Source organism: Cetorhinus maximus, chromosome 28 (genome assembly GCF_964194155.1).
Source record: "Cetorhinus maximus chromosome 28, sCetMax3.hap1.1, whole genome shotgun sequence".
NCBI lineage: Eukaryota > Metazoa > Chordata > Chondrichthyes > Lamniformes > Cetorhinidae > Cetorhinus > Cetorhinus maximus.
The window spans coordinates 6,408,269-6,424,651 of NC_135906.1; the positions used below are offsets into that span (position 1 = coordinate 6,408,269).

Here is a 16,383-nt window from a genome sequence, read left to right on the forward strand (position 1 = left end):
GAACATGCTGTTCTGAGAAACTATTTCAAAAACATTCTATGAGCTCTTCATCTGTGCTACCTTTGCCTATCTTATGTATGTGTTCAGTCTGTATGTGGGTTAAAATCCCCCATGATTATCGCTGTACCTTTCTGACAAGCTCCCATTATCCCTTCCCTTATACCCTGCCCTACTGTGTAGCTGCAGTTAGGAGGCCTGTACACTACTCCCACAAGTGACTTCATGCTTTATCATTTCTCATCTTAACCCAAATTGCATCTACATCCTGGTTTCCTGAGCTTTGACCTTCCCTCTCTAATGTTCTAATACCTTCATTAATTAACAGAGCCATCCCTCCACCTTTCCCTAACCTCCGGTCCTTCCTAGATGTCATGTACCTTTCAACGTTCAGATCCCAATCTATGTCATCCTGTAGCCATGTCTCTGTAATGGCTATCAGATTGTACTTATTTATTTCTATTTCCGCTATCAGTTCATCTGTTTTGTTTCAAATACTATGTGCATTTAGATACAGAGCCTTTAGTTTTGTCCTTTTATTATTTTTGTAGTGTCTAGCCTTATCTGCTGATTTACTCTTAGATTTGTGCTCTCTGTCCCTTCCTGTCATGCTCTTTTCATAATTTCCCATATTAGTACCTTTCCGTCTTGTCTTGTCTCTACTCTTTGGTTTACCACATCTTCCCAAATTTGACCCCTTGCCCCATTATTTAGTTTAAAACCCTCTCTACTTGCCTAGTTATGCGGCTCGTTAGACCACCAGCACGGTTCAGGTGTAGACTGTCCCAAGTACTTTCCCCAGTACTGGTGCCAGTGCCCCACAAACTGGAACCCACTTCTCCCACACAAAGCTTTGAGCATCCATTTCTCTAATCTTATTTTCCTTATGCCAACTTGCATGTAGCTCAGATGATAATCCAGAAATTATTACCCTTGAGGTTCTGCTTCTTAATTTTGTGCCTACCCCCTCTGACTATGCAGAACATCCTTCCTTGTTCTGCCTATGTCGTTGATACCTACGTGGACCATGACAATTGGATCTTCCTCCTCCCACTGTAAGTTCCTCTCCAGCCCTGAGCAAATGTCCCGAACCCTGGCACCAGGCAGGCAACATAGCCACCTGGACTCTCGGTCCTTGCTACAGAGAGTGTCGATCACGCTTACTATGCTGTCCCCACCACCACTGCATTTCTTTTTGCTCCCCCCACTTGAATAGCTTCCTGTGCCACAGAGCCCTGGTCAGTCAGCTAATCCACCCTGCAGTTGCCACTCCCATCAAAAACAAGCTGAAAGAACCTCAAACCAGTTAGACAATTGCAGAGGCTCACACTCCTGTACTCCTGACCTCTGTGTCCCCTTACCTGCCTCATCTGCAGTCACATCCTCCTGTACTTGACCACCTTTCAAATTGGAAGACCCAATCCTAAGGGGTGTGACTAGCCCCCTGATACAAAGCACCCAGGTAACTTTCCCCCTGCCTGATGTGTCGCAGTGTCTGCAGCTCAGCCTCCAGCTCAGTGACTCTGAGCCAAAGCTCCTTGAGCTGCAGACACTGCAGATATGTTTGCCCTGGATCATATTGGTATGCAGGAGCTCCCACATGCTACAACCATGACACATCACCTGTCCTGCCATCTTTGTGCTTTAATTAATTACTTAATTATTTTATACAATTATTTATTTTCTTTTATGTATCTATTAATTGTACCTCAAACTCATGTACTATTTGAAGCTTAAGAATAGAAAAGACCTTAACCACTTACTGGATACTCACTAGATACTCACCAAACAGCTCGCTTCTTCCCCTGTAGTAAAGCAAGAACCAATTCCTACAGGGTGTAAAAGTTAGGAAAAGCAAAGGAGTAAACCCTTCCCCTTCTCACCGAACTCCATCAGCTCACCAAATTCTCCGTTGGGGTCGCACTGAGACTGTCTGATGTTATATCTTCTGAAACAAAGGGACTGAGTCCAGGTACAGAAATAAACCAGTTCTCGCTAGTTCCTTAATTTTAGCTGCTGCCAGTGGATAGCTTTTAAGTCCCTGCTTGGGCCCCTGGATGAGACTTAGAATTTAAGCAGCACTTACGGTTAAATGTTAAATGTTAGACAAAGACCTGATTGTTCTATTTTTTCTTTGTACAGATGCACCTCAGTCACCTGGTTCTCTGAGTCGGGAGGCTCGTTCCACTGCCAACAAGAACAGGATTGTGGCACTAGAGAAACAGCTCGATATCGAGATGAAGGTGAAACAAGGAGCTGAGAATATGATCCAGATGTACTCCAGTGGACCTGTAAAGGTACAGCAGAAATTTACCAGAATTGAGCTTCAGCGCATCAAGCAATCTTGGCATTAGCTGCTCTTGAACTACTGTTGGTGCTTAACAGTTGATTGAGAACTTTGCATTTAGGAGCAAAACAGAAATAGTCTCCCGATGGGCTGTGTTTGTTGGGGGGGGGTGGGTGGATTTTTTCCACCTAATAATTGGCCATCTTTGAGGAGTGTGGGCAAGAAGCTGCACTCCATCACTTGGTGACACAAGGCAGCACAAGAACTCAATTCAAGACTGAGCTGCCTTTCAGCTTAAAGCATTGAACAGTTGCAGCTATTTTGATGCATGAAAGGTGAATGGGTTTGATCCTCGATAATGCTTGAAGCGATCTTTCTGTAGGTGGGAGGTTATAGTCAGATAGCCATGATCTGATTGAATGGCGGGGCAAGCTCGAAGGGCCAAGTGGCCTACTCCTGCTCCTAACCTACGTTCGTAAGAGAAAGTCATTCGGCCCCTTGAGCCTGATGTGCCATTCTTTAAGACCATGGCTGATCTGACTGTGGCCATAACTCCACAAACATTGGTTGTTTCTTGTCCCTAAATAAACTGACTATATTTGATATCGGTCAATTTTCTAACGGGGAGTTTTATTAGATTGAGTGTTCAAATATATAGAATTACATCGAGTCTACAGCACAGAATTGGGCCATTCAACCCAGCTATGCCACATATAAAGAACATGAGAAATAGGAGCAGGACTAGGCTAAAAGGGCCCTCAAACTTGTTCTGCCATTCCAATAAGATCATAGCTGCTCTTGATGATAATGCCACTTTCCGACTCAATCGTCATCTCCCTTGATTCTCTCAAGAATCCAAAGATCTATTGATCCCAACCTTAAATGAACTCAAGACCTGAGCACCTATAGCCCTTTAGAGAAGAGAGCTTCAAAGATTTCCCCCAAAATGCTTTCCAACCCAGCCTTGTATCATCAGCAAACTTGCGTAAATTACACTCGATTTCTGTATTTAAACCATTAGCATGGACTGAATTGTAAATAGCTGAGGCTGATCCTGAACCCTGTGGCATTCCACCAGTAACAGCTTGTCAACCTGAAACTGGCCTGTTTATTCCTACTCTTTGTTTTCTGTCCTTTACCCAATCCTGTATCCTTGCTAATATATTACCCCCCAATCCATGAGATCTTATCTTGTGCAACAACCTTATCAAATGTCTTTTGGAATCCAAAAAATTTGATTGCCCTTTATTCAGCCTGCACTTTACAACCTGAAATTGCCCTGATAGATTTGTCGAACACAATGTCCCCTTTCAAGCAACTGTGTTGACTCTGTCTGATCATACTATCATTTCCTAAGTGCCTTGATGGGTTAGCATTTCAACCACATCCTCAGTTGGCCTTCATCCATCAATGAAGGAGCAATCGACAGGCTGCCAGAGGTTTCCATCAGCTGTTCTCTTGATGATCCTCTCACACTGTTAGAAACAATGAACATAATCAAACCCCTGTCTAGCGACAAAGCTCCAGGGGCTGGTGCTATCACAGTTGAGGTCTATGAAATTGGAGGTCAATACCTGGTCGAGAAGCTCACTGAACTCTATGTGAGAACAAGGAACCATCCTGCAAGAATACAAAGTTGCCTCCATTGTCCACCTGTACAAGCGGAAAGGGACTCGCCAATCATAGAGGAATGCCACTGCTCTTCAGCTTCAGCACAGTTTTCACCACAATCCTTCTGAACTGTTTAGTGCAACATCTTGACCAGGATCTGCTGCCAGAGAGTCAGTGCAGTTTCAGAAAAGGTCGAGGAACCACTGATACGGTGTTTGCAGCTAGACAGCTCGTGAAGAAATTCCAAGGACAGAACATGGACCTCTACACCATATTCGTTGACCTGACTTTGATGCAGTCAGCCGTGAGGGCTTTTGGAAGGAAATGGAGAAATTCGGCTGTCCTGAGAAATTCATCACAATAGTTCAACAGTTCCATGACGGCACGGTCACGCGTGTCCTGGATGACGGTGTGTCTTCTGACCCTTTCCCAGTCACCCATGGAGTTAAACAGGACTGTGTGCTAGCGCCAACCCTCTTCAGCATGTGTCTCTCTGCCATGCTCTCCAGTGCTTTCCATGATGGTGATCCTGGCATCAAAATCAGACATTGCATGGATGGGAAGCTGCTCAAGACCACTCCAGGTTGCTGAGACAGCTCTAGGCAAAGACCAAGATTATTTCCTGATTTGCTGATGACTCTGCACGAGCTGCCGGTTCAGAGCTGGACATGCAAGGTAGCACAGATTTGCTCTCCAACGCATGCGACAACTTTGGCCTTATGGTTAGCACAAAGAAAACCGAAGTAACGTACCAGCCTGCTCCAGGAAAGTCCTATCTCGAGTCCTAGGTTTCAGTCCAAGACCAGAACCTGTCACTGGTGGTTAAGTTCACTAACCTCGATGGCACGCTCTCTCTCTCTCTCTCTCTCTCTCTCTCTCGAGCTATCTGTGTGGATGAAGAGACATGTGCAAGAATTGCCAAAGCAAGCGTAGCCTTTGGCAGACTTCAAACCTCAGTCTGGGAGCAGAGAGGAGTAAGCCTGTCCACCAACCTGAAAGTCTATAGAGAAATAGTCCTGCCCATTCTGCTCTGTGTGTGCAAGACTTAGCATGATACTGGTACACAGTCCAAGAAGCTCAACCATCTCCGGAAGCTTCAGAAGATCAGATAGCCAGACAAAAATCCCAGACAATGAGGTGCTCACCCAAGCTGCCATGTCAAGTACCCACACCATGTTGAGACAGTCACAGCTGAGTTGGCTGGTTTTGTAGACAGAATGCCTGACACTTGCTTACCAATGCAAATATTCACTGCCAGTTTCATTCTGGGGTGCATTCTCATGGCAGTCAATGGAACTGTTACAAGAACACTCTGAGGGCTTCATTTAGGAGTTTTGATATCAACTTCGAGTCCTGGGGGATGTTCGCCCAGGATCGCTGTCTCCATCGAAAGCAAGTGCTTATCAGAGGCAGAGAGGAAAAGCAAGCAGAGGAAATCCTGATTCAGCAACTCATCCAAAACTCAAACACCTGCCGTGTCCTGTTCTGCTTGCAGCAGAGCCTCTGGGCACAGGTCGATCTTAGCAGTCGCCTACGTAACCACCGGAACCCTACCCGTCACCCCAGATAATGAACTTTGCCTTGAAAGATGAACAAGACGAATACCATAAGACCATAAGACATAGGAGCAGAAATTAGGCTATTCGGCCCATCGAGTCTGCTCCGCCATTCAATCATGGCTGATAAGTTTCTCAACCCCATTCTCCCGCCTTCTCCCCGTAACCTTTGATCCCCTTACCAATCAAGAACCTATCTATCTCGGTCTTAAATACACTCAATGACCTGGCCTCCACAGCCTTCTGTGGCAATGAATTCCATAGATTCACCACTCTCTGGCTAAAGAAGTTTCTCCTCATCTCTGTTCTAAAAGGTCTTCCCTTTACTCTGAGGCTGTGCCCTCGGGTCCTAGTGTCTCCTACTAATGGAAACATCTTCCCCACGTCCACTCTATCCAGGCCTTTCAGTATTCTGTAAGTTTCAATCAGATCCCCCCTCATCCTTCTAAACTCCATCGAGTATATACCCAGAGCCCTCAAACGTTCTTCATATGTTAAGCCTTTCATTCCTGGGATCATTCTCGTGAACCTCCTCTGGACCCTCTCCAGGGCCAGAACGTCCTTCCTGAGGTACGGGGCCCAAAATTGCTCACAATATTCTAAATGTGGTCTGACCAGAGCCTTATAAAGCCTCAGCAGCTTTCATATTCTAGTCCTCTCGAAATAAATGCCAACATTGCAATACTTATCCAGCCTCCTGTTTTTTGCATCTATACTGCTTTGCTTCAACCACTCCCTGTGGTGGCAGTTTTCACATTCAAATCACTCTTTAGGTGAAGAAATTTCTTCTGAAGACCTTATTGGATTTCTTGGTGACTATCTTATATTGTTGGCCTCTGGTTTTGCTCTTCTCCGCAAGTAGAAGCATTCTCTCTCTCTCTGCTCCATCAAAACCTTTCATAATTTTAAAGACTTTGTGAAGTCCCCTCAGTTAGAGACCCAACCTGTTCACCCTTTCCTGATTGTCATAGCTTGCATTTCTGTTATTATTCTTGTGAATCTTTTTTTTGCACTGTCTCCAGTGCCTCTATTTTTGTATAATGTGGTAACTAGAATTGTACACGATACTCTGGGTATGATCTAACCAAGGTTTGCTTCAAGTTTATCATGACTTACTTGCGTGTCAATTCCATCCCTCTAGAAGTAAACCCTAGTCCTTGCTTTGCTTTTTTATGGCCTTGTTAATGTGTCACGATTTCTTGTGTTTTGTGTAATTGTACTGCCAAATCCCTTTGCTCCTGTACTCCATTCAGATTTTTATTTTCCAAGTGATATGTGACCTCCTTATTTATCTTGCCAAAATGCAATACCTCACATTTATGTTGAAATTCATTTGCCAATTATGTATCTATTCTGCAAGTCTGTTGATATATTCATGTAATTAGTTGCACTCCTCCTCGGTACTAAATATCCCTTCCAAGTTGGTATCATGTACAAATTTAGAAATTGTGTTTTTGATCCAAAGTTTGAATCCCTGCTGGAAATTGAGAACAACAGGGTCCCAGTACTGATCCTGTGGATCACCACTTCCCACCGAATAACTAACTACCTGTCATGGTCACGTAATATGCCTGTGAATGTATGAAGACGATGGACATTTTTACATTTGTAAAACATGGCATATTGACAATTTACCTTGACCCAAGATGGAGTCCAGGGGCTCAGGTGACTTTCGTAATTTCTTCACAGACAAGCCCTAATTCCTGTCTCTAGAAAGTTGTTGAAATGTAAATGTCTATGTGTGGAGGACCATCCCTTGAAAAGGCATTCAAAATGCGAGATCACTTGTGGAATTTACAGCTCCTATTTTCTGGATAATTACAGAAACTCAAATAAAGTGATTCCCCAGCCTGTGTGTCTATGAACTTGAAACCTGACTAAGATGAAGAATCCAGTTGATCACAAGAAGGTGTGAACAGCCACCATTCATCTTCCATTATGTAGCAATGGCTTCTAACATCATGTCATCTGTGTGGATAATAAAAGTATTGATCATATGGTCACATGATCAAAACAGACTTGAGACAACACAACTTATTATTCTAAGGACCAGCCAGGAGCATGTCAGTTTGGGACAAACAGCACAAAGGGGAACCACCACCCAGCAAAAAATACAGAACCCTGCCTAACAACTAGTCAATTGAGGCAGTGAGAGAGGGGCTAATTTGTTCTCACCTGCGAGAATATATCTCTTTCCTATAGAAGCACGGCCATGACTTTGCATGAAAATCTAGAGACTTTCAGCCTCCGTCTATCTTCAGAGAATCAAGAGAAGGACTTCATCAGGCCTGCATGCTTCCTATCTTAAAGGACTAATTTAAAAAAAACACGTGATTTGTTTATTTTTACTCTGTTAATAATCCTATTGCATGCTTCATCTCGAGAACTCATCTTTCTGTGTGTGTGTTTCTGTGTGTGTGTTTCTGTGTGTGTGTTTCTGTGTGTGTGTGTGTTTCTGTGTGTGTGTGTGTGTGTTTCTGTGTGTGTGTGTGTGTGTTTCTGTGTGTGTGTGTGTGTGTTTCTGTGTGTGTGTGTGTTTCTGTGTGTGTGTTTCTGTGTGTGTGTTTCTGTGTGTGTGTGTTTGTGCTTCTGTTTCTCTGTGTGTGTGTTTCTGTGTGTGTGTGTGTTTCTGTGTGTGTGTGTGTTTCTGTGTGTGTGTGTGTGTTTCTGTGTGTGTGTGTGTGTTTCTGTGTGTGTGTTCCTGTGTGTGTGTGTGTGTGTGTGTGTTTCTGCTTCTGTTTCTCTGTGTGTGTGTGTGTGTGTGTGTGTTTCTGCTTCTGTTTCTCTGTGTGTGTGTGTGTGTGTGTGTGTGTGTTTTTGTTGTGTTTACATTGAGGGTGTTGTGTGAATAAACAATCCATTTTTTTCTATAAAATTACAAGAAAGCCTGTTTTCTATCTATTTTTTAAAGTCCCAACACTCAAAAGGTCTTAAACACTCCTTCTAAAACATACACCTTGTTGCAAACAACCGGGAGATGAGGGGAAAGGGGAAAACGTTTTCGCACCAGCTCTCTCAATCCCTGACACACCTTTACCTTTGGTTTGATAGCTGGCTTCAAAACTGAAACCATTCTGTCACTTGTGCCCTGACATTAATCATTAGTCTATTACAGGGCATCTTACCAAAGGCCTTTTAAAAATAAGTTGTTACATTTAATGCATTACTCCTTCTACTCTCTTGGTTACCACTTCAAAGCAAACTTTTCCCTTTTGAAATCTATGCTGACTATTGATTATAGTATTTTTTTATTTTGAGATGTGGTCCTATTCTCTCCTTCAGTAAGGGTTTTATTTTTCCTGCACTGATGTTAAGCTGACTAGCCTATAATTCCCTTTTCTACCCCCTTCTTAGATATAGGTGTAATGTTAGCTAACTATCTGTCAGTCTTCTGGCATTACACCTTTTTTCCTCCAACAGTTCTAATAATTTGTTTATTAATGCCTGTTATGTTGTCCCTAGATTTTTTTAAGATGTGTGGATGCAATCTGTCTGAATCAGAGGCTTTATCTTAGGCCATTCAGCCCTTCGAGCCTGCTCTGCCATTCAGTAAGCCCATGACTGGCCTGGTTGTGGTCTCAGCTCCACTTTCCTGTCTGCCCCCCACAACCCTTGACTCTCTTGTCCATCAAAAATCTGTCTAACTCAGCCTTGAATATATTCAAGACCCAGCCTCCACTGCTCACTGGGGAAAAGAATTCCATAGACTAACGACCCTTTGAGAGAAAAAAAATTCTTCACATCCCTCTCTTAAAAGGGAAACCTCTTATTCTTAAACTGTTTCCCCTAGTTTTAGTCTCCTCTACAAGTGGAAACATCCTCTGGGGTAGCCACCCTAGCAAGTCCCTTTAGGGTCTTATATGTTTCAATAAGATCACCTCTCATTCTTCTAAGGTTTATTAATTTACTTACTATTCCACCTCTTATTTTAAATGCAGTTATCTCATCTGAAGTCATGTCCAGCTATCCTGTTCCCCTCGTAAATTGTGAAGCAAAGGAATTATTTAATATTTCTGTCATTTATTGTGTCTGCCTGTGATATTAAGTGGCTTATTACCATCACAGCTTTCGTTTTTTAGATTGGAAGATTTACAGCACAGAAGAAAGGTATTTGTCCATCATGTCTGTTCCTGCTGATAAACGGCTATCCAGTCTTATCCCACTTTCCAGCTCTTGGTCTGTAGTCCTGTAGTTACATTACCTCAGGTGCATATCCAAGTGCTTTTTAAAGTAGGGTTTCTGCCTCTCCTACCCATTGGGTGAGAAGATTTCCCCTCGACTCCCCTCTAATCCTTCCACCAATTACTTTAAATCCATGGTTCCTCGTTATTGACCTCTCTGCTGATGGAAATAGGTCTTTCCTATCTAATCTATCGTGACCTCCCATAATTTTATAATCTTGATTAAATCTCCCCTCAACTATCTCTGCCCCAGAAAAAACACACCCAGCCTCTTCAGTCTTAGCTCATTGTTAAAATTCTAAATTCTTCGAAATCTCTCCTTTACCCTTTCTCGTGTGATCGAGTCCTTTGTATAATGTGGTGATCAGAACTGTATGCAGTACATTAGCTGCAGTATAGCTAGTATTTAAAGCAGTTCTAGTGTAACCTCCCAGCTCTTGCATTCTCAGCCTGGACCAATGAAGGAAAGTAGCCCTGCTACCTTTGGGGATCTGTCGACTGGGCACACTGTTCCTTTAAACGTCTCCATATCCTACCGTGTGTTGTGTACTCCATTGACTTCTTTGTCCTCCCCAAATGTATTACCTCTCACTTTACTAGCTTGAATTCCATTGGTCATTTTTTTTACCCACCTGACCAGCCCATTGATCTCTTCCTGCAGTCTACAGCTTTCTTATGCACTGTCAACCACATGGCCAATTTTCATACTATCTGCAGACTTCCTAAGTATGCCCACTACATGTAAATCTAAATCATTGATATTTACCAGAACAGCATGGGATCCAGAACTTAGCCCTCTGGAACCCCACTGGAGACAGTCTTCCAGTCACAAAAAAACACCTGTCAACATTACCTGTTGCTTCCTGCCACTGAGCCAATTTTGTATCCAACCTACCTTCTGTGCCGCAGTGCCTTTGTCTGCATTGGCCTGTTCTCCTGCAGTCTTTTTTGTTGTTCTCCCGGGTAGTCAGTAACACCGTACCTGTTGGGTAGGACCGTATCTAAGGGACTTCTTCCTCAACCTCTCCTAAGTCCCTTCTGCTTTGCTTTCTAACAGTCAGATTCTCCTTTTCCTGAACCTGTGCTTTCCACTGGAGTGTGACTCTGCTCCGGATAAAATGATCCAAATATTCGACCACCTCTTTTCTGTTTTAAAGTGCCTGTAATTGGCACTTCAGCTCATTCACTCTGAGCTGGACTGATTGAAGGCACAGACATTTCCTGTAGCTCTGGGAATCCAGGACAGTCTTGCTGTTCACAGACTCTCTCATATTACAGTACCAACAGAAACCCTGCCTTGCCATCTCTTGTCCTTTTTTATTTATTTGCTTAATGATGGCCCGAATAAATTAAATGAATTTTTAAAGTGATTATTTACACATGTTGCTTGTAGCTACTCTTACCAGGAGATCTGCTGACACACTTGTCTGTCTGCCTCACACATCCTCACAATTAGATGAACATTAATTTTTCTAGTTAATCTATAATAAAGTAATATATATATATTACTTTTAGAACTCTGGTTCCTAAACAATCAGGCCCAGGGAATTTGTTGGATTTCAGCCCCATTAATTTCCCCAGTACTTTTTTCTTCACTAGTGTTTATTACTTGAAGTTCTACTGTGAAGAGAAGACACCAATGATTTCTTTAAGTCTCTGCCATTCCCTTCCCCATTATACAAATACATCAGTGTTTAGCAAAGAAGAGTTAGCCAAAGCAATGGTAAATTAGATTGTCTTCATGAGGAACATTGTAATAGACTTCGAGAGGCATAACAAGGTGGTGGAACGTGTTGATATGTGGCAGATGAAATTCAGCACAGAAAGGAGTGAGGTGAATATCTTGTTTTAGGAAGCATGAGGAGAGACAGGTGCTAAATGATGCAATTTTAAAGGGGTTTGCAAGAAGAGAGAGGTACTAGGCACAAGTCTTTGAAGGTGGCAGAAGGGTTTAATAAAGCAGTTAATGAAACATGTAGGAAACTGGGCTTTATAAATAGAGGCATAGAATAAAAAAGTCAGGAAGATATGATAAACCTGATTAAAACACATACCAGCTGGAGTATTGTGTATTCCGGGTATCACACCTTTGGAAGGCTGTCAAGGGGGCTGAGGAGATTTACCTCAGTGGTCACGTGAGCAAGCAAAGTTTGAGCTTGAGCACTAAGTTGTGAACTGGCTGCAAACTATTGGTTGTGTTGTGATTTTTTTTTAAAGAAGATATGTGATAGAGTAAGTAAGGAGAAGATGTTTGCTGAGGCAGGAGGTTGGCAAGCAAAGGGTATGGATTTTTGACAAGTGCCAAATAACCAGAGGTGCCATGAGGGAGGATATTTTGTACAGAACAGGTTGTTGTGATCAGGAATACACTGCCCCGAAAAGGCTTGGAAGCAGATTCAGTAACAGCTTTTAAAGGTGAAGTGGATATATAGTTGAAGAGGAAAAAAATTGCACAGCTATGGGGAAAGATCAGAGAAGTGGAACTAATTGGATAGCTCTTTCTAAGAACTGACCCAGGCACAATAGGCCAAATTTATTCCTTTGTTATGTCAGTCCATGATTGTATTTTTTTATAATCGTTCATGGGATGGGGGAATCGCAGGCTAGGCCAGCATTTATGCCCATCCCTATCTGCCCTTGTGAACCGAGTGGCTTGCTAGGCCATTTAAGAGTCAACCACATTGCTGTGGGTCTGGAATCACATGTAGGCCAGACTGGGTAAGGACGGCAGATTTCCTTCCCTAAAGGACATTAGTGAACCAGATGGGTTTTTACAACAATCGACAATAGTTTCATGGTCATCATCAGACTTTTAATTCCAAGTTTTTTATTGAATTCAAATATACTCCAACAACATAACTCCTATTTTGCTCGCTCTCCCGGAACCATAAAGGACAACATCCATTACTAATCCAGCACAGCATCTTTGATCATTGCTGCCACACCTCCCCTTAGTTGGTATTACATTATTCCCTTGTCTGATCTCTCCTCTTTTTGTGCTATTCTGTAGTCTAACAGCATTATTCTAATGCTCTGAAGAAGAGTCAATACGGACTCGAAACGTTAACCCTGTTTTTCTCTCCACAAATGCTATCAGACCTGCTGAGTTTTTCCAGCATGTTTTGTTTTTGTTATGAACATTATTCTAATGCTGTTTGTGTCGCCCAATATTCTGTACACTTTGTTTTTCCTCCTTGCTTTACCCTGGCCCTCTCCCTCAGCCAAATGAGTTTAAACCGTGTTCAACAGCACCATTATCCTTTCCGTGAGGACAATGGTCTCAACCTTGTTCGAGTGCTACCTGTCCATCTTGTCAGGTCCCTCCTGCTCCAGAACTGGTCAGAATACTCAACAAGTCAGAAGCCCTCGCTCCTGCACCATTTCCCCAATGTTGCATTCAGCTGGTTGCATCAGATGCACTAATCGATGCATTAGTCTAAAAATCTTGCTGTTGCTAAACTCAAAGATGGATGGTACCCATGAATAATTCTGATTTTACCACCCTTTGAGGTACTGCTCTTTAAAACTATTCTGTCTTTGTTGCATGCTTGTCTAATCTCTGCATTGATGTGCTCTGCCACTTCCACAGCTGCTACCAGGAGGTTGATACACAGCTGTCACTATAATCTTGTTCTATTTCTTAATTCTACCCAGAAAGTCTCTGGTGTCTGCTTACACCTAGTTCTCTTATCACTGAAATAATGTCATCCTTAATTACCAGGGCTGCCCCTCTCTCTACCCGTTTCCCTATAGACCTTTATAACATGGTGTGTTCAGTTCCTGGTACCATTTGTTTTGCAGCCATGTCTCAGGAATGGCTGCATTGTTGTCCCCTCGAGGTTGAATTCATTCACCTTGCTCCTAATGTTCTGTTGCTTTTATAAAGAACACTTATTTGGGCCATATTCAAACCACTCAGGGTAAAGAATGAATTATCTATTTGATTTCTTGTCTTATATTGATGTGTCCACTTTCTTAATTTCCTTATCCCTGTGTCAAATTGCCTGTGGCTTGGGTGGTAATCCCCAGGTTATAACCCTTGAGGTTCCTTTTTTAAAATTTAATTCTTAGCTCCTAGTACTCTCTGAACAGGACCTCAAGCTTAGTCCTGGCCTCTCCAACGAGCAGAAATAGTTTCTCTCTATCTAAACAACTGTTCCCCTAATATCTTGAAAACTGTTCAAATCACACCTTAACCTTCTAAATTCCTTTTGAATACAACCTTATCTTAGCTGGGTGCCTTTACGTCACATACTATCTCTCAAACCAGCCACCTTCTGAACCTGCACCTCTGTGACGTGTGACTTAACTCTAGAAGAAACTGTCCAGGTACTGCTGCTGCTGCTCCTCTGTGTCGGAGTCTGTCCAATTCGCACTCCCGATCAATGACTTTGAGGCAGAAGCGTATACTGCAGACGTGTTCACTCGGGACAGTCTTATTGTCCACAAATTCCCACGTACTGTACTTCAGTGAAGTAATACCACCTGCCCTACCGTACCTTAGTCTAGGTTTATTCATAGATTATTCATTTTTAGTTTGTTTCATTTTTTAAAACTCCCACCAAATGCCAAAACACTGAACAAAGTTTTAAATACTGCCTCGTGCTTCCCCTAACCACTGCAAGTGTTAAACACACAAAGGAACACCACCTTCCCCTCCTGCACTGAATTTTTACCCTCCCCAACTTCTCAACTTTGTTCGCAATCTAGTCAGTTCACGTTGAGATCTCTCGCTCAATTCTCAGCTTCATTACCCTGGCACCAGGGAGGCAACTGGTGTGGCAGATGCCACCTTAAACCGGCAAACGGTGCGTTTACCCGGAGAGGGAACTTTACTGTACTTATGCCGATTTGAGTATGTTTGTCCTCAGTGGGTGCCAGGAGTGGAAGACCCTGAACTGGCATCCATTTCCTTGATGAACCAAATTCATCCAAAAGCAATTGCACAGTGTTTAATTTTTCAGAATGTGGAACTGATGATGTAAGCAGTGCTTGGGCCAAGTGCCACTGATTTGTCTTTCACTGGAGCTCTGGGCTTCTGTGCAACCCGAGTTGGTAGGATACAGGTTAAATGTTTGTTGTGAGATAGTGATACCCCACAGCTCCCCTGGCCTGTGCAGGATGCAGGCGATGCATCGATGCATCCGTGCAGCTGCACCACTATCCATCGCCTTGGTCAGGAACAAAGTCTGACGCTGCTTAAAGCACGATTTAAAAAAAAATATATATATATATATATAATGAATTTATATTTTGGCCTGTGCTTTGCAGTTGAGAAGCACCGTGCATTAGAGCATTTTCCGTTCACACAGAGCATTTTTTTTTCTTATTCATTCATGGGATTCATTCGTTTCTGTCAAGGGCAACATTTTTTGCTGATCTCTAACTGTCCTTGGGAAGGTGGTGGTGAACTGCCTGCTTGAACTGCTGCAGTCCAAGTTGATTTGAATGATGGAACAGAAGACACAGGAAATGCAGAACCAGCGATAGGTTCTGCAGTTCACCTGTCTGGACGCAGATTGTTTCACAATTTCAGAGTCAGGCGAACCCGGAATTCCACTGCCCATTCCTATTTGGAACTGTCATCGATCCCTGGATATATGCACCTCGAACCCTATTGTCAAAATACCCTTTCGAAGGACAGCATTGTGAAAAACAGCACAGTCATTTTGAGAAAACGCGTTTGGCTCCTTGTGAAATGAAAAGGCCTTTGATTTTTTTTTCCTTTTGTTTTAATCCCTAAGGATCGAAAAATGCTGTCCACCGCTCAGCAGATGCTGCAGGACAGTAAAACTAAAATTGAAGTGATCCGTATGCAGGTCCGGAAGGCCGTGCAGGCAGACGAGCTGCATCTGGAAGTTGAGGATGGCCAAGGTAAGTGTTGGCGCGACGATGCTGTGCTAATGGTAGCTGTTGGACGTGTTCCAGGAGTGTGTGATCCCATTGTTTCTAAGCTTCACTGGCGTGAGTGAATTATAAAGGCATTCTCACGAGCAAAGTAAATGTCAGTTTGGTGACACTTGATGCAGTTTGGGTGAATGTTGAAGTGCTGAAGAGACCTGGAATGTTTTTGTGGTGAAATGCTGAAAATGCAGAACACAGCAGGTGTGCGTTTGGATTATTTATTGGATTCCGCCTTTCTCACTCTCATTCACAACGTCGAAAAATTGCAGCTCAAAGGAATATGGTTGCCAGACAGTTGTCTTGGTGATTTCTCCATTCGACACAGAAATTCTGGATTCCGATCAGTGTAGTTCCCACCGGGGGTTAATGAGATTCTTGCTGCAGATTTCGGATGGGGCAGGATAGGCCGAATCGATTTCATTCAAGTATTGCAGCTTATGCTTCTTAAAGAAATAAAAACTTGCTAGAAAATTTTAATTGATAACAGGCTAATGATTAAAAGTTAGAAAAATGTTTAAATACTGAGCACATTATGATGGTGGAAGCAAGTAAATGTCACGTGAAGAGGATCATAGAATATAATAGCACAGAAGGAGGCCATTGAGCCCATTGTGCCCGATGCTGACTCGTTAAAAGAGCTATCCAATTAATCCCACCCTCCTGCTTTTTCCTCATTGTCTTAGAATATTCTCTCCTTAAAGGGTTAATTCAGTTTTCTTATGCAAGTTACAGGTGTAGCTGCCTCCACCACCATTTTGAGGCAGTGCATTCAGGCCAAAATAAATAATATGCTGGTTACTCAGCCTCTGCCGGTGGAAACAGTTTCTCCTTTTTTTATGATAACCCT

At 42.9% G+C, this 16,383-nt stretch overlaps 1 protein-coding gene across 1 annotated transcript in view; it reads left to right on the forward strand.

Moving 5' to 3' along the window:
• Positions 1 to 16,383, forward strand: part of LOC144668787 (serine/threonine-protein kinase N2-like) — a 171,062-nt gene that overhangs the window by 53,266 nt on the left and 101,413 nt on the right. The window contains exons 3-4 of the mRNA XM_078531123.1: positions 2,140 to 2,294; positions 15,377 to 15,506. Coding sequence (XP_078387249.1) covers positions 2,140 to 2,294; positions 15,377 to 15,506 — 285 coding nt within the window. The remainder of the gene's footprint in view (positions 1 to 2,139; positions 2,295 to 15,376; positions 15,507 to 16,383) is intronic.